This window comes from Mesoplodon mirus (assembly GCF_964341445.2).
Source record: "Mesoplodon mirus genome assembly, chromosome: 7".
In the NCBI taxonomy this organism is placed as follows: domain Eukaryota; kingdom Metazoa; phylum Chordata; class Mammalia; order Artiodactyla; family Ziphiidae; genus Mesoplodon; species Mesoplodon mirus.
The window spans coordinates 3,138,106-3,162,475 of NC_138983.1; the positions used below are offsets into that span (position 1 = coordinate 3,138,106).

The 24,370-nt window shown below is 56.4% G+C and overlaps 1 protein-coding gene across 8 annotated transcripts in view; it reads left to right on the forward strand.

The window, feature by feature from the left end:
• The window catches only part of SHANK2 (SH3 and multiple ankyrin repeat domains 2), a 549,250-nt gene that overhangs the window by 205,576 nt on the left and 319,304 nt on the right, over window positions 1-24,370 (forward strand). For 7 of the 8 annotated variants that reach the window (XM_082629529.1, XM_082629530.1, XM_082629526.1 and 4 more), the window contains 2 exons: window positions 3,871-3,937; window positions 4,349-4,519. In XM_082629529.1, the coding sequence (XP_082485655.1) occupies window positions 3,871-3,937; window positions 4,349-4,519 (238 nt within the window). The remainder of the gene's footprint in view (window positions 1-3,870; window positions 3,938-4,348; window positions 4,520-24,370) is intronic. The other variant, XM_082629533.1, reaches the window with a different exon arrangement.

A 24,370-nucleotide genomic window follows, 5' to 3' on the forward strand; every position in this document is an offset into this window, starting at 1 on the left:
CCGACAGCCTCCCCTCGCTTCACCTGACTCTACCCCCTTCCGAGTAAACTGGCAGTACCTATGTGCGTATAATTCTGCAACCTCGTTATCACGTGATGGTCCAGCCACACCCTCAGCATTCTCTTCAGAACCTGCTTTCTCATTTCCTGCACCACGGGCAGGCTGAGGATTTTCCAAATCTCCAAATTCCAGTTCCTTCTTGCTAAACAATTCCTCCTTCAATTCATCCGTCTTTTTGCATTTTACCATCAGCAGCCCTCCAGCACTTTGCTTGGGAATCACCTCGGCTAAACGTCCATGTTCATGGCTCACAAGGTGTGCCCCCCACAAAACCCCAGGACACAAGTCAGTCAAGCTCTTGGCCACTTGATAACAAGGATCACCTCTCCTCCAATTTCCAATAACAAGTTCCTCATTTCCATCTGAGATCTGATCGGAATAACATTTAACATCTATATTCCTACCATGCACCTGAAAACTCTCCCAGGATCAACCCACTTTGAAAGCTGCTTCCACATTTTTAGTTATTTGTTACAGCAGCGCCCCACTTGCACAACACACACACACACACACACACACACACACACACACACACAGAGAGATTTATTACAGAGGCTGAGAAGCCCAAGATCTGAGGTCATGGCGAGCTGGAGGCCCAGGAGAGCTGATGGTGTACGTTTCAATCCAAAAGCCAGCAGGCTCAAGACCCAAGAAAAGATGACACTTCTCAGAGTCTGAAGGCTGGAAAAGAGAGATGTCCCAGCTCACAATCAGGCAGCAGGAGTTCCCTCTTACTCAGCCTTTTTGTTCTAGTCAGGTTGTCAGCTGATTAGATGAGGCTCACCCACACTAGGGAGGGCAATCTGCTTTACTCAGTCTACTGAGTCAGATGTTAATTTCATCCAGAAACACCCTCCCCAAAACACCCAGAATAATTTTTGGCCAAATATCTAGGCCCCCTGTGGCCCAGTCAAGATGACACATAAAATTAACCATTATACAGTAACTGCTTTCAGATCCTTTGGGTGCATCCCCAGAAGTGGGGCAGCTGGATCATATAGTAGTTCTATGTGGAATTTTAAAAAAATATTTATTTATTTACTTATTTATTTACTTTCTTATTTGGCTGCACCAGGTCTTAGTCACAGCACATAGGATCTTCGCTGTGGTATGCAGGATCTTTTAGTTGCGGCATGTAGGTGGGATCTAGTTCCCTGACTAGGGATCGAACCCAGGCCCCCCTGCATTGGGAGTGTGGAGTCTTAGCCACTGGACCACCAGGGAAATCCCATATGTGGAATTTTTTTTTTTTTTTTTTTTTTTTGCTGTACGCGGGCCTCTCACTGTTGTGGCCTCCCCCATTGCGGACGCACAGGCCCAGCGGCCATGGCTCACGGGCCCAGCCTCTCCGCGGCATGTGGGATCTTCCCAGACCGGGGCACGAACCCGTATCCCCTGCATCGGCAGGCGGACTCTCAACCACTGCGCCACCAGGGGAGCCCTCATATGTGGAATTTTTTTGAGGAACCTGAATGCTGTTTTCCACAGCAGCTCTACCATTTTGCATCCCCACCGACAATACACAAGCCTTCCGGTTTCTCCACATCCTTGCCAACACTTGTTGTTTTCTGTCTTTTGATAGTAGCCATCCCGACATGTGGGAGCAAGCTTTACATTGGAGGGTCTGGCTGGAAGGCGACGAATGATTCTTTTCTTTCTTTTTTTCTTTTTTTTCCTTTTTTTTTGGCCATGCCACGTGGCTGGCGGGATCCTAGTTCCTGACCAGGGATTGAACTCGGGCCCCCCGCAGTGGAAGCGTGGAGTCCTACCCACTGGACCACCAGCGAATTCTGACCAGGAATGATTCTGACCATTTGTCACGTAAATGACATTGGGTCACATGTTACGTGTAACCCTGCAGAGCCGCCCTTTCACGTTCACATCGTAAATGCCAGCACACTAGGTCACGGGCTTCTCAGGGCCTGTGAGGATCTCCTGCCTGGGTTCCTCACCTCTGTCCCTGTCGTGTTTCAAGATCCATGGTCTGAAGCCTGGGTCCCAGATGGGTGGCCACCGTGCAGGAGGCTGGTGAAGCGCCTTTCACCAGATGGTTCTAACCCTGCCCCTGAAATGACCTTTGCTTACCATTCCCACGGCCCCCGGCTGGTGTGGACAGGGGCTGCCATGACTCCCCTGACATTAGCAGGCCGGGGAGGGGGCTGGATTTGGCTACGGGCTGCTCCTGTCGGTGGCATCCTTGGAGGACACCTAGCATTAGGTGGGGCCCAAGAGTTGAAATCAGTGTCACTTCCTAGGACGGGAGCCTGGGGTCCCTGGGTCTCTGTAGTGCCGCAGCCCCCGGCCCCCATGTGAAGCTGTATCAATCAGGTTCTCCAGGGAAACAGAGCTGGCAGGATGGAGATATATATATATTTAAGAGGTTTCTTGTAAGGGGTTGGCTCCCAGGACGGTGGGAGCTGGCAGGTCTGCAGTCTGAAGGGCAGGCTGGGAACTCAGGCAGGAGCTGGTGCTACAAATTGAGGCAGAATTTCTCCTCCAGGAAATCTCAGTTTTTGCTCTGAAGGCCTCCAAAGGATTGGGAAAGGCCCACCCACATCATCACTGAAAGTCGACTGACACTCCACGTGTGTGTCTGCAGGCTGGCATCTGAATGCCCAGCTCATTTGAGGGTGGAGACGGCTGCCCCGGGCCCACCAGGTCTCCCTGTCTGGGGCATGGAGAGCCCTGCCCATGGGGGCTCTGGTTCAGGTCTCCCCAGGAGCCCCAGGCCACTCCAGGGGGCTTCGGCTTCGCCTGTCTGGCTGTCGCAGTGCATCAGGGACCACGTGGCCTCTTTACTTTAGTCAGTGCATCTGTAAGGCTCAAGTTGGACCGTTTCCTGTAGGTGCTGGTTTCATTTCCGTGCACAGGTGCATGGGTGGAGTTTTTTTCTGCTTGAGTGAAAACCAGTGAACAGCTTTGAATGCTTTTTCGAGATTTCCCCCTCCCTCCAGTTAAGGGGACCAATCAGAGGAATAGATTCCCCCCCAGGGGAGGGTGTAGGGACCAGTTGGGCTTGGTGGGGATGCAGGACGTGGTCCATGGGAGTTTCCAGGCTCAGCCCCTTGAACTGCCCCCGCTGTGGCCTCCTGGGCCAAGGACTCTCTCACGTAGATTCTCACAGAATGATGGCCTCATTGTCAAAGAACTCCCAGGGGCCTAGAGAGGGGCAGTGTGGGAAGATGTGCCTCTGCCTGGGGACGATGGGTATTGTAGCTGCCATTTTAGCAGTACGATTGGTCCACAGCATGGATGGGCCTTGAGGGCACTACACTGTTTGAAATCAGACAGAGAAAGACAAATACTCTATGACCTCACTCTGAGTGGAATCTAAACCAAACTCATAGAAAAAGAGATCAGATCTGTGGTTCCCAGAGGCAGGGGGTGTGGGAAGTGGGGGAAGGTGGTCCAAAGTTGGACTTCCAGTTACAAGATGAATTAGCCTGGGGGTGTCACATTCAGCACGATGGTTACAGGTAATGCTGCCACGTGGTACACGTGAAGGTTGCTAAGACAGTAGATCTCCCATGTTCTCATCACAGAGAAAACAAAATTTTGTAACCATATGAGGTGATGACCCTGAACTAAGCTTATTGTGGTCATTTCGCAAAATACATAAGTCAAGTCATTATGCAGTACACCTTCAGCTTAGGGCTGGGTTATCAACTGTACCTCCATAAACTGGAGAAAGGGGAGTATCTCTTGCTTTTAAAAAAGGAAGTTCTGTTTGGGCTCATTCTGCTGTCAGGCCGTCAGGAAGTGGAAGAGTGCCGTGCACTTAGTGCGTTAACGTGATTCCCACTCTTGCAGGTGGCGATCATAGCTGGTAACTTCGAGCTGGCTGAGTACATCAAGAACCACAAGGAAACCGACATCGGTGAGTAGGCTGGTGGCGAACGAACTGTGAGGGGCTCTGTTGGATTGGTCACCTCGTTAGATTGGTTCAGAGTCTGCTTTTAGCAAAACCTTCACAGGAAGCAGAGTGTTATAGCGTCTCCTCCGCCTCTCTTGCTCCAGTTTCTTAACTCCTGGCAGGGTTGGGGTAAGGGAAACCTTAGAGGTCAGCTGAGGACGCCGGCAGTGGCTGCAGGGCACTGCTGTCCATCCAGAGAACCAGATCACTTTGCAACTCACGGAGATGGGTTTCTGGGAAGATTCTGTAACAGACATGATTCCACTTAAAGTAAGAGATGGCAACGAAATGAAGCAGGAAAGAGCCAGGGGCATCCCCTCCCCTCCCTCCTCTGCATCCTTCCCACTGTCTGCTGATGACCACTCCCCTTTCTAGTACCCCTCGTGCCAACCAGGAGGACTGTCTCTGGGGCTCCTCCCCTCTCCCATCGCCCTGCCGGCGGCTGGGCCCAGTCTTGCATCTTGGAAGAGCCTGCTGGCCTGTTTCCTCCAGCCCCGGGCTTACACAGGACATGCAGCGGGGAGCAGTCCCACTGGACCAGCAGCGGTGAGATTTCAAGATGGTGCCATCCCATCGAGGGGGTGGGCAGCGGGGCTCCAGGGCGCCTGGAGATGGAGCCAGATGGCGTCTGTGTCTTGTTGCCTGTGCCCCTCACCCTGAGTTTGGGGCTGGGGGCGAGCAATACCGTGTGTTTGGCTGTCCAGTCTTTACCGTGTCGAGTGTCTGGCGGGCGCCCGCCTGCCCCTGAGAATCGCACAAGGATGTGCAGCTGGATGCCTGCTTGCCTCATCCGGTCCCCTGAGCCGAGCATTGGGGCCTCCCAGACGCTGTGCCCGATGCCGACGCGAGTCCCCCCGCAAGCCGGGGTGGACCTCCTAATCGCCCTGAGATCCGGGCCTCTGCCATGGCCACATCAGCATCTTCCTAAGCACATTATGCAGATGGGCGAGTTGACGTCCGCAAAGTGCTTTAGGAAATGAACTGAGCTCTCCACCTCTAACCACCACCCCCCTAAGACGAGAGACCAGGACAGGCGGACAGGGTTGGCTTGAGGTCTAAAAACACCGGTTACTGTGAAGGGAATGGGAACTCTGTTGAGCAGGGCAGGCATCCAAGGAGACAGGCATGCAGGCCCCAAGCACGACCGCGGGATGGTTAATGGCCCCAAGGACCCCTGGATCTCTGAGTTTCTGCGATGGTGACAAACTTGGGGCTACCTACCCTCGTTGTTTTCACTTGCCCTTGCCTGGGGCCCGCACGCCAGGGGGAGGCGTGAAGTGGTTTCCTTACCCAGCCGTCGGAAGGGAGCCGAGAGAAACTAGGGACTCTACCCCCTGCCCCCCAAGCCCAGCCTCACACATTCACACCCCTCCCCACCCCAGCCATGAACCCATCCTGCTCAAAAAGTGCCCGTGTTAAAACCCACATCGGGGAGGTTCCTGGCTTGTCTCTTCCATGTCCTATCTGGGATGCAAACACCTCTCTACAAACAGGTTTTCTTATTATAAAAGTAATACCTGTTTGTTGGGTGAACACATTTTAATTACCACTCACCCGATCGAATCAATGATTTCTTTAAACTGTAAAGGGCTTGCCCTGTCGAGCGATGGGGTCGTCACGGTGGGCACGAGCGACTTCCGTGGGTCACGGTGTGGGGATTGAGGTTTGAGGTCTGCCTGCTGTACCTTTGTAGACGCCCTGGGGCTCCGTGAGGATGTGGGGTGGCTTTTCCTATCAATCCATGCCCCTCGTTACCTGCGCCGTGGGCTTTCCCTGGCACATCCCAAAGGGAAAGGATAGTGCGGAAACTTTCCTTCCCTGCCGGGTCCTTTCAGCATCTCCAAAGACGGGGAAAAAAGAGTCCTCTTCTTTCCTCTGGGTCGTCTGACTCAGCGTCTGTGATTGTGAACTAGCCAACTGTGCCATTTAAGTGGATTCTATTGAAAATTTCACAGAGAGGTGATGAAGGGCACGGAAGCTGTGGGTCCCTCGTGGGTGCAGGTGTCACTCAATGCGTTCATTCTCAAACGCACGGTAAATCCATCCTAAGGTCCCGATTCGGCGTCCTGTTAACTGAACCTTGAGGTTTGAACCCGGTTGTTCGCTCTGTGCCCTGTGGCCCCCCCAGCTTTGCATCTCCCCTCGTTACCGGCGGGGCTGGATGCTGGGCGTGGGGGTGGGGAGGGTCTGGCGCTGTCCCACCCCCCGTGTGAGTCTGGCTAAGTCCCGCGTGCGGGTCCGTGCCTGCCATCTCAGAAAGCCGCCCTGCCTCTGGGGGAAGGAATAAGCCCAGGGAAACAGCCAACCCTTTCTGAGCCTGCGAGCCCAGCATCCCATGCTCCTCCAAGGATGCGGTCCCTGTCTCCGTGTGACCAAGGACGAAGCTGACATGGGACATGGCACTTGGGTTGAGTTCCCCCAGACGCAGACCTTGAGGCAAGGATTTGAGGGAAGTGGTTTGCCGTGGAGGTGGTGCCAGACGGCAGCAGTAGAAGCACAGAGAGTAAGTCTGGAAGGGACAGGACGCCAGCTCAGGTGCCTCAGCGAGCAGGTACTTCAGGTATCTGAGGCCCAGTCCCATCAGGACCTCCGGGGGGGGGGGGTCGCGGGAGCTCACCTTGGCCTTGTCTCACCCCAGGGGCGAGGTGACTTGTACATTTACCCACCAGGTCAAGTTCAGGCCTGCTCCGTGCCAGGGAGGACCCTCCTCAGGGAGACGCAGGGGCCCGTAGGGGCAAGTGGCCCACGTACCCGGCGCACTGAGTGCCAGTGGCTGTCTGTGGGCAGGGCTCCAGTGGTGTCTCCCAGGCGGGATTCTCCCAGAACCACGTGGTAGAGTGATTGGTCGGGCTGGGCCTTGAAGCCAGGCTCACGTGACTCTGGGGGGCTCTGGGCTCTTCACCGCCAGTCTCCCTGCCTCCCTGTGAGCCTAGAACAGGGGGCTGCACGCCAGGGCTTCAGGCAGCAATGCAGGCTGGGACGGGGGAGGTTGGGGGTCTCCACACAGGCTGGCGCTGGACGCATGGGTGGAGGGATGGAGAGGGAAGAAGAGGGTGCTTGGATCCCAGACCGCTGACAGGGGGATGGTCCCCCAGGAAGTTCTCCTCTGGGCCTCCTGGTTCAGGCTTAGCGTTCTGTGGCCGCTGGAGCTGAGCATCTCTCCGCCGAACTCTGCGCCCCAGGTGGGCTGAGAGGGCAGGGGCAGGGGAGGAGGAGGACACTTCGGGGGCAGCGTGCAACTGGGCCTGGGGGCTGCAGAGGGGTCATCTGAGAATCAGTAGGATTAGGACAGAGGTACGGGCCCTGCAGGCCAGCAGCCCCGAGCTGTGCCATCAGGACGACCCCGGAAGAGGCTTCGAGGCTCAGGCAGGCCTCTCACCGCCTGTGTGTGAGTTTTCAGGGGGGGAAATCCTGCTCTAGAGCCTCCCTGTCTTCATCCAAGGCCCAGGTTAAGCCCTCACCTACGGAGTCCATTGTTTTCTCTCCTAGTCCTGGCTTCTCCCTGGCTTCCACATTGAGTTTTCACATTTCAAAGAGAAATGTCAGCCTTCCCTGGTGGCGCAGCGGTTGAGAGTCCACCTGCCGATGCAGGGGACACGGGTTCGTGCCCCAGTCTGGGAAGATCCCACATGCCGCGGAGCGGCGGGGCCCGTGAGCCATGGCTGCTGAGCCTGTGCGTCCGGAGCCTGTGCTCCGCGACGGGAGAGGCCACAACAGTGAGAGGCCCAAGTACCGCAAAAAAAAAAAAAGAGAGAGAGAGAGAAATGTCTAGCCTGATGCTTCTCTCCCGCTGTGACATATTCAAGGACACTGCTCCTCCCGTGTGGGGTCAGGGTCCTCAGGAGGCCTTACCGAGGAAGGACACGGCCTGCAAGCTGCTCTCTGGAGGAGGGACAGAGGACAGGAGGCCGGAGGACAAGCTTTGGGGATAGAGCCACCCCCGTGGGGCGACCAAAGGGAAGAGTTCTGACGGGAAAACCTCAGGGGCCATTGGTCCAGAACTCCGACACCACGGCCCCCCAGTTCATTCCAGTCTCGAGAAGAATTCACGCCTCCCGGGAAAGGTGGAGGCAGCCTTTCTCCCCACTGTGCTGTGCTTGAACAGCCCTGGAAGGCCTGGGAGGAGCTGAACTAGCTGGTTCCTGAGGGGCCTGCTCTTTCCCCTCCTCCGCCATCTTTCCAGGAGCATCTTCTTGGTGCATTCTGTCTGCTTGGGCCCCCTGCTCATCTGGGGCTTCGGAAACATTCCTTTGTCCCAGGCCTGGCCCTTTAGGAGCTGATGACACAGAGGGCGATGTCCTCCTTGCGTCCCTGCCCCCGGGGTTCAGGAGTTCATTGAAAGGACCGCAGACTCCGGACCTTCCAAACTGGGAACTGCCCATCAACCGCTGTCCCAGGGAGAACGGCACACATCTGCTCAGAAAAGCAGCTCCCCATGCGCTCGGCCACTGTGATTGTTGTGTCCACCCCACTTCCCCCATGTCCCAGTCCCCAGGCACCTCGGCTGCTTTTTCATCCCCCACCCCAGCGAGCCTTCTGTGTTTCTGGCAGTCGATCCCCTAGATGGGGAATTCTTTCCTGTTACTGTTCTTGACGCGCCGACAGACACCCTCCGAGGCTCCCCAGTGGCCAGCAGCGCGTGCCAGGTGTGGGTGCCCCTGGGGAGCTCGTGTAGAAAGCAGGTACTCAGAGCAGCCCCTCCCCGCCGAGAACCTGACCCAAGAGGCCCAGGGTGGCCCCTGCCATTGCCATTTTCCATCCTCCAGCAGTTCTGATGCTGGACATCTGAGCCCCAGTCCACCTCTGCTTTCCGGGACCTTGCAGGCCTGCCTGCCCTGCCCCCACGTCTGGTGGGCTTTACACAGAACACGAGGATGGGGCTGCCATAACAAAATGCCACCAACTGGGTGGCTTCAAGCAGCCGAAATGTATTCTTTCATGGTTCTGGAGGCTGGAAGTCCAAAGTCAAGGTGTCGGCAGGGCTGTTTCCCTCTGGATGCTCCAGGGGAGGCTCCTCCCTCACCTCTCTCCCAGCTTCTAATGGGAGCTGACAGTCCTTGGCATTCCTGGGGCCAAGGAGATGCATCCCTGCCTCTTCACACTGCCTTCCTTTCTGCCGTGTCTCAGATCTCCTCTGCTTCCTCTGGTAAGGCCGTCAGCCTCTGTATTGGGGGCCCACCCGAAATCCAGGACCATCTCTTCTTGAGATCCTGAAATTAATTACACCTGCGAAGTCCCTACTTCCAAATAAGGTCCCGATGATAGGATCCAGGGATTCGGACTCAGACACGTCTTCTGGGGTCTGCCATCAACCCCCCGGAGGGCACTCACATTGCTGTATGACTGTCACTCTGGGCTGTTACAGTGCCTGACGCACAGTGGGGCCTCAGTAAATGTCCATTGAATGAATGACCCCCTCCCCCGCCAGTGTTCCCACTCCACATTCAGCCCCTCCCCGCCCGCTCTTCTTGACGTAAAATCCCAATTTCCCGGCACCTGGAGTTGGGTGTCAAGGAGCTGAGCCCTTGTGGGCAAATTGATTCCTGGATTGGGTGTGTTTGCCGGAGTGTAATGTTCTCTGCCCCCCAAGCATCGTCAGAGGCGGGAGCACGGGGCAGTGGGTCGTGGTGGGGACCGTGCTCTCCGCCCACACAGCAGGTCTTTCTGGGGCCATATGAGATTGGGGGTCTCCAGTTGGTTGTGTGCGAGGCTCCCTGGCCACATGGCTTTTCTGCTCCAGCTTCTGTGGCTTGGCTCCCCTGACCCCTGTGACCTGGGAGGGTGCTGTCAGAGTCCGTCTTGGTCAGGGCTATCTTTCGTCTGCCCCCGGACTCTTGAGCGGTAGGTGTCTGGTATGATTGCTGGGGAACTTCACAGGCCGTTTGCCTCTTGTTGCAGCCTCAGGAATCATGGTCGGGGTGCTGGAGAGGGATGGGGGGGGCCGTATTTCTACCTTATGATCTTCAGCAAAATTTGACTTATAAGCTGTACCGCAGCGTAGCAGCGATCCAGAAGAATGGGGGACTCACGTCCTGTATCTGAGGCTGCTGGCTCTTGCCTCTGTCAGGAGGTGCCTGTGATGCTAGCTAGCAGGGTTGTGTTTATCAGACATTTAGTGGGGCTAAATGGGGGCTGGGACACCATTTTGGAGAACACAGCCTCACACGTCAGGATCCTGAACTCAGAGGAAATGAAGGTAAGACTCACCTTTGCCTAAATCGTGTTGGGTTGCATTTTTGAAGATAAACATGGTGGAAGCGTCCCCCAGATTCCAAGTTAGGCGTGGAGTTGATTTTGGTGTTCAAAGTGAGCAAATTGAAATGCTACACATTTTCCTGACTTTCTACATGCAGCCTAATCAGTGGGATGCCTTTCTGAAAAAGTCCCTTTAACGGCTCGAATATCCCCCACCTCAAGCCACGGAGCCAGCCTTCGTTTTCCAGACACAAAAGTGCCCCGCCGAGAAATCAGGGCACTTAGGAGGCTCCGTTGTGGCTCTAGGGGAAGACGCTAACCGTGTGGAAACACAGGAGGTGATTCATGGGCCCTCCGAGGTCTGTAGAATCCGGAAGTGGATCCAGCTTGCCATGTAGATAGAACCCTATCCCTTTAAAAGAGAGATTGCATCTTGTCGTGAAGCGTTTCTGTTCACAGTCCGGCCAGCATGTATGTTGCTGCTTACCGGAGCTGTGGTTCATTTTTCTTTTTTTAAACTCCCTTCCTCTTTAAAAAATTAAATGTGACCTCCATTTGGTTATTTCATTTGCCTACTCAGAGAAAGTGATGGTTTACAAGCGAGCGTGAATACCAAAGTTAATCCTTTGCTTGTTGTCATCCACTGCTGAGCTGCGGCTGAGTCCATGAGCCCAGCAGGTCTTAAAAGCTTTTGCCATCGAGCATTTGCGATGGCTTCTGTAGGATGGAGGTCCCCCAAAGCAAGGCTGTTGGGGAGCTGGGGAGCTCGAATCCGAAATAGTCATGCAAAGATTAAGCATGTTGCAAGCTGATAAGCTTTGGACTGGGATAACCTATTTTTTACCACCTTTGTTATTTTTGTTTTTGCCTGGCTCTGTGGGGAGATGCACTTTCAGATGGATTAAATGACATGGGTTGTTCTTCTTCAGCGGAACAAGGTTTGTTTTCCTATATCTTGTCCTTCCGCAGTTACGGGGAGAGAAGCGAGAGGTTTTGCTTTTTTTAAATGAAGTCCATTGAGCTGATGTGTGAGTTTGGGTGTCTGATGAGCCGCCCAAGGATCGCTTGGATACTGTTGCTAGGTTTCGAGACGGAGTGGCTATGTAATTACGTTTTAGATATGTATAGATGATGAAGAGAGGGAGGTGTTTTCAAACAGATTTCTTAATGCATTATTCAGGGTGGGGTGCGGTGTGTGTGTGTTTATGTGTGAGAATGTAAAATCTGTGCTGATATGGAGCTACGATGCTTTAAAAAAATAATAATACCTGCTTGGTAGCTATTCACCTGCTGTGAAATAAAATAGATCCGATTTGAAAGCAGCATTTCCTGGCATTGGGACTGTCAAATATGCTACTTACCATGAAACGTAGCAATGATATTAAGTAGGCACAGCATCCTTTGTTTGCACGCAGAGCCGGCAGGTCCTGGGGAGAACCCAGTGTTCTAAACTGCTTCATTTCATCAGATTGACTCGTTTGGGGTCAGCACTGCCGAGCCTTCCCCTTGTGAGCTTACAGAACGAGCCTTCCCAGGGAAAGCTGGGCTAGTTTATTCCCTAGAAGGATGCGGCCATCACAGCTGTTGCCTGGATGCCCAGAGAATATTTTCAAAGCAAGTTGCTGAGGGAGGGAGGCGTGATAAAGCCCCAGCAGACACAGCAGCCCGAGCAGACGCGAGCAGCCCGCTGTCGCCCTGTCACGGCTGATTCTGCTCCCGTGTCACCGCCCTCTCGGGGCTGAGGGAGCTGTGCAGCGTGCGCGGGCCACCCGTGCCGGATGCCCCGTCCAGCCGGGTGCGCGTGGCTCCCTCCTTGCCTTGTCTGGTGCCGCCAGCCCCCCTCTTCTGTGTGCCGCCCGGGCTCTCCATCGTCCTGCTCTGGGTGTGTGGTCATGCGCTCACTGCTGTAGCTCCCTTCTCCTCCCCCAGGCATAGCTGTCTCCGAGTTTATCCCCAAATCCTGGAACATAGTTGATGCTCCGGGGCGCAAGCTAAGGTGATGCCCGTTTGTGACCCCGCACAAGGGTTGCTCTTGTGTTCTGTCGGGATGGCCGACTCCCAGCCCTGATGTCCGGTGAGTGTCCACTGGGGATCCACGGTGGCCTTGGTGTGTCCCAGGTGCTCTGTTCACTGGACTCCCGGAGACACTTGTCGTCTTGGTCCCGAGAGGGTGCAGCAGCGGCCATGAGGCCTTGACCCCCTGTGCCCTGTGGGTTTCCCCTGCTGTGTCGTTTTTGCCCGTGTTCTGCTCCTGGGGCTCTCCCTGGCCCCTTCACACGCATGCGGCCTTGGAACGCTGCCTGATGGCAGCCCGGGCTGGGGACGTGTCCTCCAAGAAGTCCCTGGCTGTGATGCCCCCCGTGCAGGGGATGTACGTGGCTGCTGGAGCACGTGTCCCACCAGAGATGCTCAGAGGATCCGCCCACCTGCCCGCACACATCTACTCCTCTAGGTTGAACTGGTCCCCAACCCTGAGCCTTTCTCAGCTATTTGTTTCCTGCTCCTGTGCAGTTTGGGCCCCTGGGGAAGACCCCTACCTGACTCCATCCCCTGCGGACAAGCGGGAGCCCCAGAGACCCTCCCATCTCCCCCCGGCCTCAACCACACATTCTCTGCACAATTCCCTTCAAGGTGAGCACCTGCCCATGCCGTGGCTCCCAAGCACCTCAGGCCCCAGCGCCTTTTATAACCATTATCGCGTAGCACCGCCTTCCTTGTCCGAGAGTGAGATTCATAGATAACATAACCTAACACACACATGGAATTTTAAAAAATCTGCGTAACATCCTAACTGTCCTGTAAGGAATGGAAGGCAGAGAGGGATGGGTGGGGAGGTGGCCTGCGCGTCCACGAGAGGGTGTCCCACGCAGGAGGGCGCAGGCCGGGGGGGGGATGCTGTTCCCCTGCGATCACACTCAGCCTCGTATCCCTGAGCGCCTCGGGCAGCTGTGACACACCAGGAGGGCCCCGCCAGCCACCGGTGCCGCGGTTTCCTGAAATCGTGAGCTGTGCTTGGCAAAGTTCCAGACCAAACACCACGGACGCTCTTTCACTTAGGTAGTGGCTGCATTTCCGGAGAGCTCAGTGAATATCCGTGCAGAAGGCAGTGTGTCTGTTGAGTCGGGGTGGGCGGGAGGTTATGCTCAGATAAACAGGCTTTGCATTTCTACGAACGTCTGGAGGGTCACTCACAACTCACTGACTGTCGCACGACTGCTGGACATTTAGGGAGTCTGGCCCCTGCCCACCCCCTGTGACAAGTACCCCCCACCCCCGACCAACTACAGGAACGCCCCCCAAGGCCCCTGCAGCAGGGTGGACACCGGCCCATGTGGGAACCATAGCTGCGGTACTGACGGGGTGGTCCCGGGCACAGGTGGAAGGCAACCCTGGACTGCAGGCCGCTGCACCTCTGCATTCCCTCTCCAGGGGGGCTCCTCTCCGACCTCGAGCACCCACTGCATCTGATCCTCGGGCCTGCTTCCAAGACCCGGCCTCTGATCCCGTGTCCTGGGACACACGTCTCAGCCCAGGCCCATCCTTTCCTTTCTCTGAGACTGTGTTCAGACCCAGTGGAAGTGGGTCCGAGAGCGGGAAGGAATGAGTGGGTGCCCTTGGGTCCCTGGCTTTGCCACTCACCCTGCTTTCTGCAGCTCTGCTGGGCCTCCCCTCCCCTCTCCCAGCCCCTGGGTCCCCTCGGCTGGGCTCTGGCTTTTCTCCACACCACACCATTCTTCTCCCGCCGTGACTGTCCCCCTGGTGGACACAGTGTCCCAGCTGAAGGGCTGGACTTTTGGTGGTCGATTCCCTGCAGATGGAGAATGTCTGTGCCTGTGGGAGGGAGTGGGGAGGGGCTGAAGCCAGCATTAGGGGCAGCGAATCCCAATGGACCGTAGCGTCGGGATGGCTCCCTGGAGGAGGAAGCAACAGGCTGTCTTGATCTGAACAGCAGAAACAGTTAATGCTGTCTCAGTGCCCTTTCATGCCTGGATCGCACTCACTGCTTTTGTTTGATCCCTGCCAGCGAGGTGGCACTGTCGCTGTTCCCATTTTATAGATGAGGAGAGTGAGGCTCCCAGACTCAGAAATGCATTCCATGTCGAGGTCACAGGGAGCTGGGGTTTGGACCGAGCCACCCTTAGCTGCCACGATGCTGTCCTTGACCCTTTGTGCATCCTGGACCCTCCCTCCCCGCTCCCGAGTTTGCTGCTCTCCCCACCCCCACCCCCACCCCCACCCCACCCCCGCTCACCGGCAGTCCTGCCTCCTGGGGGGTCGGCAGGCAGCTCCCCAAGGCTGCGCACAGAGGAGCACTTCCCCGCGGACAAGCCGCCACCTTCCAGGAGGGCCCCGAGGGCAGCCGTCCTTCCCCCACCCCCAGAGCTCTTGGCTGATTTTACCAGCACCTTCTGGGTTCTGCCTGCCGAGCCCATGGGCCCCCTCTGCACCCACCAGCCCAGTTGCCCCAGCCCCGGTCTGTCTCCCGTTAACACCAGGTCAACGGGAGCTGGTGCAGGCTCCTGTCCCAGAGCCGGCACAGCGGTGACGGGACCTTCCAAGGAGAGCGGCCCTTGGCCAATTCCAGCCAGGGCTCATTATCTGAGCCATTTCATCCAGGAAAACCAGTGTCCTTGCTGCTCCGAGATGTGCCTTAGCGAGTGGCCTGTAGGACGAGGAACAGTGGTGCTTATCTCTGGCTCACCCAGCACCTCTCCACCGGCTCATCCCTCAGGGTCCCTTCCTCTTCCTTCCCCTTGACCACATCCCCATCCCCACCCCGCTTCTCCTCCATGCTGGCTGACCTGTGCCCTAACTCTGGTCCTCAGTATGTGCCTCTAGGGGGTGGTTTCCAAACTCTGCTTTAGCACTAGTGAGTTAAGTTCACCTGTGTCACAGACGAAGGATCCAGTACAGCCGAAGGAGACCAGGCTTCTGGAACTCACTGCCCACCCTTAATTCCCACGTCTGGGGAGACGGTCTAGTGGGGCCTCCTAAAAAGAGAACAGGCCAGGCTCCTCGGAGATTCACCTCTGTCTTAAGGTTTGCACACGCCCTCCCCCCACAGTCTTCATGGTGAGAGCTGTAGAAGGTCAAGGTGTTTTCAGAAGTAATCGTCTTTTGAGGGGGTGACAGTTGGTGACCCCAGGGAAACACAGACTCAGAACGTAAAGGAGTCCAGAGGAAACTTACAGACGCCTCCAGAAACCCAGGCCGCCTCCAGGAGGTCCCGTGCCTGGACTGAGTTGCGGGGTGGGGACGAGAAGCCTCCTTCCCAGCGGGATGCCCGTCATCAGGAAGCAGTGCGACCCTGACCTGGGGCCCCACGTCCTGGGGACAGGAGCCTGTGATTCAGAGAGGCAGGACTGTCACAAGGCTGTTCCGCTCGGGCAGTGGCACCAGGAGCTGCATCTTTTCACCCCAGCCCGGGGCACTCCCTGTGGGATCGAAGGACCAGCCAGAGCAGATGGCCCTCGGCTCCCCCAGGCACGCACCCCCAGGCCGCACTAGGAAGACCCGTCCACCTCCAGGTTCCTCGATGCCGCCCACCTGCGCGGCCTTCGATTCTAGCCGCTTCCTCGCGGCTCAGACCGCTGCTGGCCCACCCGCCTGCCGCCCTCTGTCCACCCATCCCCTTTCCCAGGGCACCTTTGCCGCCTCCGTGGGTCACCCCCGCCTTCCCCGTGGTTCTCCCAGCAGGAGCCCTACCCCGCCACACTTTCTCCCATTTGCAGGATTCCCTTCTGCATTCAGAGTAGAAACTTACTTCACCGAAATCGGGGTGCACGGTCCCCTGGGCTGGATGGGGTGCTCCCGAGACCAGGCTCTGGGCCACTCCCCATCCTTTACCACCGCAGCGAGAGTGCTGGGTCCCATCTGGGCTCTGCTCTGACCCCTCACCTACGACCTTCCGTTGTAGGGTCCCTGACTCACCAAGCCTCGGAGCGACTACAGGACCCCAGCCAAGGTCCCTGTCAGGCTGGTGTCCTGATGCCAGGAGAGGGGGTCCCTCCCCTGGTGTCCTGCTTTTAAGGACCCATCCGTTCTCAGCAAGCCTGGCAAAGCCCCACGTGGCCTTCAGGGAAACGCGCACACCCCGGAATTTCTGGACTTTGGGGCGTAGAACCAGCTGGAGTGTGCACATCTCAACTATGTTAGGAAATAGGCATGGGAAGCTTCCTTGTCGTGAAGGTGCAAAGGCGGCTGGGTAGTGGGACCAGAAGAAAACATTAGGCCAAGTGCCAGGAAGACATGGGTTCCACCTGGACTCATCTGTGGGACCTTGGGAGCGCCAGCATCTCTCCCGGTCTCAACAGCAACTGCAGGCGTGAGCGCTGTCTCCACTCTGTCCCACGGCTGCACTGGGGGCCCTTTTATGATTAGGGCTGAGCCCAAATTCAAATAGAGAGAACTAAGTGTCTTTTCTTGAAGTTCTTCGTGGCTTTGCAAGTATTTGATCTCATACGCAGGCTGAGGGCTTAGAAGACTGTGTGGGGTAAATTCAACTGAATGCAGAAAAAGGTTTCTGTTCTGGGTTTAATGAGAGAGAGTGGAAAGACGCTTAAGGTGGCTTTCAAGAAAGAAGAATTGTCCACATGGGCACAGAAGAGGTGCCCATTTTAGCCAAGCTAGAAGGGACACATTGATGCTAAGGGAGCATCAGGTGGTCAGAAGGGAGGCCGAAGAAGAGAAAATCATCTTGTCTTGGCTCGTGGGCTGATGAGTGTCAAGTTCTCAGTCATCCGGGTCCAGGGACAAAACAGACATCAATTTACACTCATCCCTGAGGCCATTGGCCACACAGGGTGCCCTGACCAAGGAGGCCACCAGATGGGGGCGTCTCCAGGAAAAGGACAATAAGTAGCCCCAGAAAGCATTTTCCTTCCCCTGGACCAGACCTTTGGGAGGTCCACGGGTGTCCTCCGTGGGAGAGCTGGGAAGGGAAGGCTGGACAAATACCACGCCTGGAGGGGCAGGATGCGGCCAGAGCTGGGCTGAGGGCGGGGAAGCAGCCCGTCCCTTAAATCGCAGTGTTATCTTTCGTGTTGGCCAATGGCCGGTTCCAGGTTCCGTGGTCCTCCTGCAGCCAGCGGGGTGGGGAAGGATGCTACCCCAGAGAAAGGACCGGAGAAGGGCAGGTGACAGCGCTGGTGAGCACAGTGGGCGGTTCCTACAGAACTTTGACTCAGACAGCTTGATGACTTCCCCAGGATCACGTGCTCATCGCTGGGGTGAGGTCGGGGTTCAAGCCCAGGTCTCCGACTCTGCCTCTTGTCCATCACATGCCCTGCTTTCTTGTAGAGTTTTCCAGCTAGTGGAAGACAAATTCGACATGGATGTGCTTGAGAAGGGGAAAAAAAATTCAGAACACTGTGTTTTGCTCCTTTGGTTACGCATTTATCGATGTCCTTTTTGGTGCCCAGAACAGATACTAAAATATTGATGAGGAAGAGTGATGACAAAATTGTGTGACCAAGGGCTTGGGGTGGGAGTCGGTGGCAGGTGATAATCTTTGCTCAGTTCTCGCTGGGGCCACGCTTAGATCCGCTCCGCCAGGCGGACAGCTCTCAGACAGAACCAAGGCTGGTGTGAAGGACTCCGAGTCCTGGAATTCTCCAAGGCTGGGGGGTAAGGGCACTTGTCAGTGTTGAGATGGGCCAGGCTAAGAGGCAGTCAGAGCATTGGCGGGTGGGGCATGCCTGTGGCCCCAAGAGAGGACGTCCTGCCTCTAAATGCTTGCTCGGCTGCATTGTTTCAGTAGAATTCACCACCGTCTCTCAGAGCTAGGGACACCTGTGGTTGGCAATGAGGTCCTGGGTGTCCATTGCCTGTAGGGCCTGGGACAGAGTGGGCATCCAGTAAACGTTGGGTGACATATTTAGACGTATATTCTCTTCATTCCGTCAAAAGCATGCTTTGTATTGAAGCCCTGCATCCCCTACCCCCGCCCAGACCCTGCCATCTTTCTGGCCACACGTGTTTCTGTCACCGACCGTCCAGTGTCGGTGAGGATGGTTTGTCCATCGTGCTGACCACAGGTCACCGGTGCTGGGAACAAACCCAATTTTGCCTTCTCAGCGTCACCATGTAGCATCCTGATCCCGTGAGATGCTCTCAAACAACACCAGAGTTTTATGTGAACTGGCAAAACGTTGAGAGAACGGTGAGAGCGGAGGGTGATGGTGGCTGCCGTGGGCCCTTGCCCTCCATCGGGGTCTTTGCAGTGATGCTGAAGAAGGCAAGTCTCCCAGGTGGTTCTGCTCAGCAGCTCTCTCGTGAAATAGCCTTGGATGTCGGCAGCGTCTCCCACCTGCCCTGGGCCATTGGCTGAAGGGTCAGGGATCCTGCCCACTCCCGGCCTGAGACCTGCCATATCCGTTTCCTTATTTCGCTCATTACAGGTCTCGGGCCACTACGTCCTCTTGTCTCCCGAGCAGATGTCGCTCGTGGGGGCTTTTTGAGTGTCAGCCGTTGGAAGCCTTCCCTCCTTCTGCTGTTCACACGTCTTGCCAGAGAATGTTACCACGGTCAAAGCCAATCGTATCAAATTCGTTTAAAGGTAGAGCTCACGGCTCAGTGTCTCAGAATAGTCCCTGAGTTCTGGGACGCCGCAGTTGTCATGGCAATGGTTCTTTGTTTGGGGAACCACAAACATTATCCTGTGAATGGCATGGGTCCAAACTGCAGGTTTCACCTCCCTTGGGGGCCACCATCCAGCAAGCAGAGGTACCAAGCGGACTTGGGGACTGTCTGCACTCCTCCCCTTTCCGTCGGCACCTGTGACCATCTCCGATCTTTTAGATGTCTGGGCTGAGGGGAGGATAATGAGTATAGAATGAAGGACTGTGTAGAGGGGATGAACACTAGGGGTGTGCTCATCCTGCCCCGAGGAAGCTGGTTCTTTGGGGTGTCACCGGCTCCCTGCCTTGTGGCAAGCCAAGATATCCCCAGCTCTTTGCCCTGCCCAAGCGTGATCCCAGATTTCAGCACCAACAAAGGAGCCCACGACACTTAAGACAGTGACAGATGAGAATTACTACAAATCAGTTTGAATTGGCCCAACGGGGGAGGGGGAGGGGGTGAGAAGGGAACCGTAGGTGTCCGTGGCTTAGAGGACACACACCAGAGAGTGGATATGAACATGGTCCAGGGACTGGTCAGGGACGGGTCACCCCTTTCCCATGGCCCGTGGCCCCTGTGCACCAAGACCGTGGTCTGTGGAGGGTGCCTGTGTGGCCCTCGCCGTTCCTGCCGGGCGCTTTCTGGAAGGAGCTTTGTCCTTTTCTGCTTCCTCCCGCCCGGAGCCCCCAGCTCACAGCCTCTCCTGCTTGTGTTTCCTCTTCACACACGTGTTTTTTCCTTCCTTTCCTGCTGTTAACCCTTCTCTGCAAACTTCAGGGCTGGGAGCAGGTACCTTTAGGGCAGGGCGTCTCCACTCCCTTGCCCCACTCTTCACCCCACAGGCCGTTAGACGATGCAGGATCCACACCCTTTATCCGAAAAAAAGATCTCAGAAGCGAAAGCTTGTTCATAACTCATTGGCAGTCAAGCTTGACCTGAACTGATTTGAGGCTATTTATACCCTTTATTTACCCTGCTTTGTGTGATGATCCATCCACGCCCTGCAGGAATCTGCACGTGATTGATTATGGGACTCTCTCCAGACCCACCCGTGGTGCCCGTGATGGACAGCACGTGGGCTGTATTATCATGAGGAAGCCAGGCAACAGCCCCACCCCGCGCTCTTCAGAGACGGTGCCCTGGATCGGTATTTGTTGAATGAACAAGAGTTCTTAACCTTAAACTAACCCTGGGTCTGCCTCCTAAGAATTTCAAAGGATCCTTTCAAGATGGTGTTGCCTCCGAGGATGGGGTGCATCTTTGCTTTAAAAATTCAAGGGCATCTTATTTGGAGATCACAGAGGCTTTCAGAGAATCTCTCCATCAAGGTCAGAGAAGGACTTTGCTCTTTCCCTGCCCAGCCCCAGCCCCCTCCTGCCGCATGTGTCTACGGTTTCCCATAAAACCCCGCAGGGGCCCGGGAGGGCCGGGCGTATCTCCCTCTGCTGTGTTTAGGGTTTCTTCTCTTCCAGTCAGAGACACAGTTGTTTTTATTTCTCCAAATCTCTGTTTCCTCTTTTCCTGCCTGGCCGGTTCGGCAGATGGGTTAGGGGATGGTCAGGGTCTGGGGCCAGGGGCTGGCGGCCTCCGTGAGAATCAGACGTGGGCTCGGTGCGGGCAGGCTGCCCAGGCACAGGCTATGTCCATGTTCTGCCCTCTCTCTCCCCACCACCCCCACCCCCACACCCTAACCCTCTGTGCTGGTGGCTGGCAGAGCTCTCCCTTGACCTCTGCCCAGACCCTCAGACCCACCTCCTGCGTGCGGGACCCACCCACCCGGGTAGCCCAGACCCCTCGCTGCACCCCAGGCTGCCATCTGTTACGGGCTGAATTGTGTCCCCCCAAATCCGTACGTTAAGAGTCCTAACGCCCCATACCTCAGAATGTGACCTTATTTGAAAATAGGGTCTTTACAGAGGTAATCAAGTTAGGCCATTAGGGTGGACCCTAATCCGGTAGGTCCTTATAAAAAGGGGACATTTGGGGACAGACTTGCACACAGGGAGAACGGCCTGTGACGATGAAGCCCGAGGTGGGGGTGATGCTTCTCCAAGCCAAGGATCCCCAAAGATGGCCAAGAAATCTCCAGCAACAGCAGGGAAGACAGGGAAGAGATTCTCCCTCGCAGCCCCCGAGGGAACCCACCTGCCGACACCTCCATCTCAGACTTCCACCCTCCAGGGCTGGGACAATAAATCTGTTGTTTAAGTCCCCAGTCCGTGGGGCTTTGTGGCGGCAGCCCTAAAAAACGGATACACCATCTTCCCGGCCGACAGCCCTTCCTCCTGTGTGTCCCCGTCTCAGGGCACGAGAAGCGGTGACCCCTGACCATCCTAGATTCTTCCTGGCTGCCCCGTCCAGTCCGCCGGACTCCCATCTGTCTTCCCTCTGAGTATTTCCTGAATCTGCCCCTCCCTCCCCACTGGTTTGGGCTTTTGTTTCTATGTCACCTGGACCACGGCAACAGGTCATGGTGGTCTTAGCCCTGGTTTTGTCCCCCTTTGCTACCGAGCACTGCAGGCCGAGCGAGCTTCCACCACTCCGATTCTGCTGTTCCACTCATCCTAAAATCCCTTCCATGGTGCCCTGGGCATCCTCTTCTTATAAGGACACCAGTCACGGGATGAGGACCCACCCTCCTCCAGTACAACCTCATCTTGACTCATTACATCTGCCAAGACCCTATTTCCAAACAAGGTCCCCTTCACAGGTTCTGGGTGGACACGAATTTGGAAGCGGGGGAAACGACACTGTCAACCCCAGTGCAGGAGTCACTGTGCACCGCGTGTAGGGGTTTCCTGGACGAGGGGGCCTAGGGTGTCTCAGGCAGAGGAACGGGGTACAAATTGCTGGAGGTGAAGGGCCCCAGCGGTGACCTAGCAGCAGGGCCATGGCGAGTGCTCTATGCAGAGCTCCCGTCACTCGGCGACCCGCTTCCCTGTCCACCCCACGTCTGGAGACCACGACTCAGAGCGTGACGTGCCTGAGTTGCGCAGCCGCCTGCCCCAATGAATACCTCTGCTCACGGCCATGCATCAAGCCCCAGACACAGGGCAGGCAGCACGCCCTGGCGCCCTCGGGAGCTCTGTGCCCTGGAGCCTGGCTGGGAGCAGGGGCGGCAGGCAGTGAGGTGGGAGAGACAGGCTGGGTGGCCGGCAGGTCTGCATGGAGCTTCACCCCTCACAGTGCAAGCCCTGTCTGGAAGCATCAGTTCCCCTCCCCACCCCACCCCAAGTGAGACACATGGAGCTGTCGGTCCCGACCGGTTTCATAACGGCAAGGTGGTGCCTGCCCTGCATCCCCTGCCTGCGGGCATGGCCCCCGTCATTCATGCTGGTCCAGAGGACTGGCCGAGGTCGTGGGGTTCTGCAGTGTATCGGTCACCTCGGGCTGCCACCCCACGGCTCAAACAACAGCATTTTTTTTTTTTTTTTTTTTTGCGGTACGTGGGCCTCTCACTGTTGTGGCCTCTCCCATTGCGGAGCACAGGCTCCGGACGCGCAGGCTCAGCGGCCATGGCTCACGGGCCCAGCTGCTCCGTGGCATGTGGGATCTTCCCGGACCGGGGCACTAACCCGTGTCCCCCGCATCGGCAGGCGGACTCTCAACCACTGCGCCACCAGGGAAGCCCAAACAACAGCATTTTTTGTCTCCAGTCCTGGAGGCTGGAATCCGAGATCCAGGTGTGGGCAGGGCTGGGTCCTCCTGAGGCCTCTCTCCTCGGCGTGTAGACGGCCATCTGCTCCCTGTGTCTTCACAGGGTCAGTCCTCTGTGTGTGCCTGTGTCCTGACCTCTTCTTCCTATAAGGACACCAGCCACGTAGGAGTAAGGCCTACCCTAGTGACCTCGTAATTTACCCTAATCACCTCATTAAAGACCCTGCGTCCTGGTGGGAAGCGTCTGCACAGCACAGGGAGATCAGCTCGGTGCTTTGTGACCACCTAGAGGGGTGGGATAGGGAGGGTGGGAGGGAGACGCAAGAGGGAGGGGATATGGGCACATACGTATGCATGTAACTGATTCACTTTGTTATAAAGCAGAAACTAGCACAGCACTGTAAAGCCATTATACTACAACAAAGATGTTAAAAAGCAAAAGAAATATAGACCTTGCCTCCAGATACAGACACAGTTGTAGGTACCGGGGATTAGAGCTTCAACAGATGGATTTCAGAGGGACACGGTTCAGGTGATGGCGCACCGTGCCCACCTGCACGCGGCCTCTGCCTTTGGAAGCCCCGCCCCTTGGTTCCAGGACAGTGGCACTCTGGGTGGGAATCGGGTAGCTGAGCAGAAGGGACCCGCTAAGGATGAGAAGGAGGCTTTCTGCCTTGGGGCCCCCGTCCTGCGGTGGTGACCTAGGCCTGGCACAGGCAGTTCCTGTGAGGTGGTCCTTGTCCTTGGGGGGTGCTCACCGATTGCATCCCCACCACCAGGTGTGGACACGGCGCAACTCGACATGCCGGCTACGAGCATGGACTCTGGAGCCCGTCTTCTCGGTCTGCGTCTTGACTCTGCGACTTAGGGGCTGTGTGTCTGTAGGGGGCTAGTAACGTAACCTGTCTGTGCCGTAGTTGCATCCTCTGTGTCTCAGGGGAAAATGACAGTCAGCCCCCTTGGGCGGTTCTGGTGAGGATTGCTTGTCGGCGCCGTGCCTGCCTTGAAGCGGTGGTGATGGAGCGGGACTCGTTACTACAGTATAAGCCCCAGTTCACAGAGGGAGAGCCCAAGTCCTTGGAGTTGATACGACTTGGCCTGACTTACCCTGGAGGGCGCAGGGTGGGAAGCCAGGTTTGTCCGAGAACAGGTCACACACACAGCTCTGGGTCCGTGGCCCATGTCTCTGTGTCACCCCGACCCTGGGCAGGTGGGACCCTTTTCTAGGTTGAGCACATAACTCACCTGCAGGCTCTTGGCCACACTGTTGAAAGTAAGAAAACAAAACTGAGAAAAGAAAACTTCCTATCACTGCTTGCTATTTGTGTTTCTCATTAAGCCATCAAATGCCCGCAGGCTGCTGGATTTGCATAATCAGCACAGGGGTAGGGTCCACCCGGTAATCCCACCCAACTGCTCGCCCAGCGTTGGCACTGATCAGTTTCATGGGCAGCAGTCAGTGACGGAAGGAAGTGGTGACAGACACGCTGTCGGCATGTGGAATCCGGGGGGGACGGGAGGGGAGACCGTCATCGCAGGTGCCTTGGGGGCCGCCGTGGAAACCCACCAGCCACGTCCCTGGGGCATTGGTGCTGAGCACTCAAAACCCTTCCTGGGAAATGTTACAGAGACATAGACAAAAATGCCCAGGCTGTAGCTATCGTCACAGAATAATGACTGTGCTGGTGGGGTAAGTGTTAAGGGAGGCTTTTACTGGGGTGAGAGGTAGGCCTCGGGCTGGCTCTGACTTGGGTGCAGTGGAGTGAGCCACGGTGAGGGGGTGAAACACCAGTGGGTTCGCTCCTGGGCCCTCGTCTCTTACCTAGAGATGTCCCTGGGACTCTGCTCCCACAGGACCACGTCCTCAGGACCGGTGGGGCCTACCTAACGGCCGGGCTGTGCCCAGCCATGCCACGGGAGGGCGGC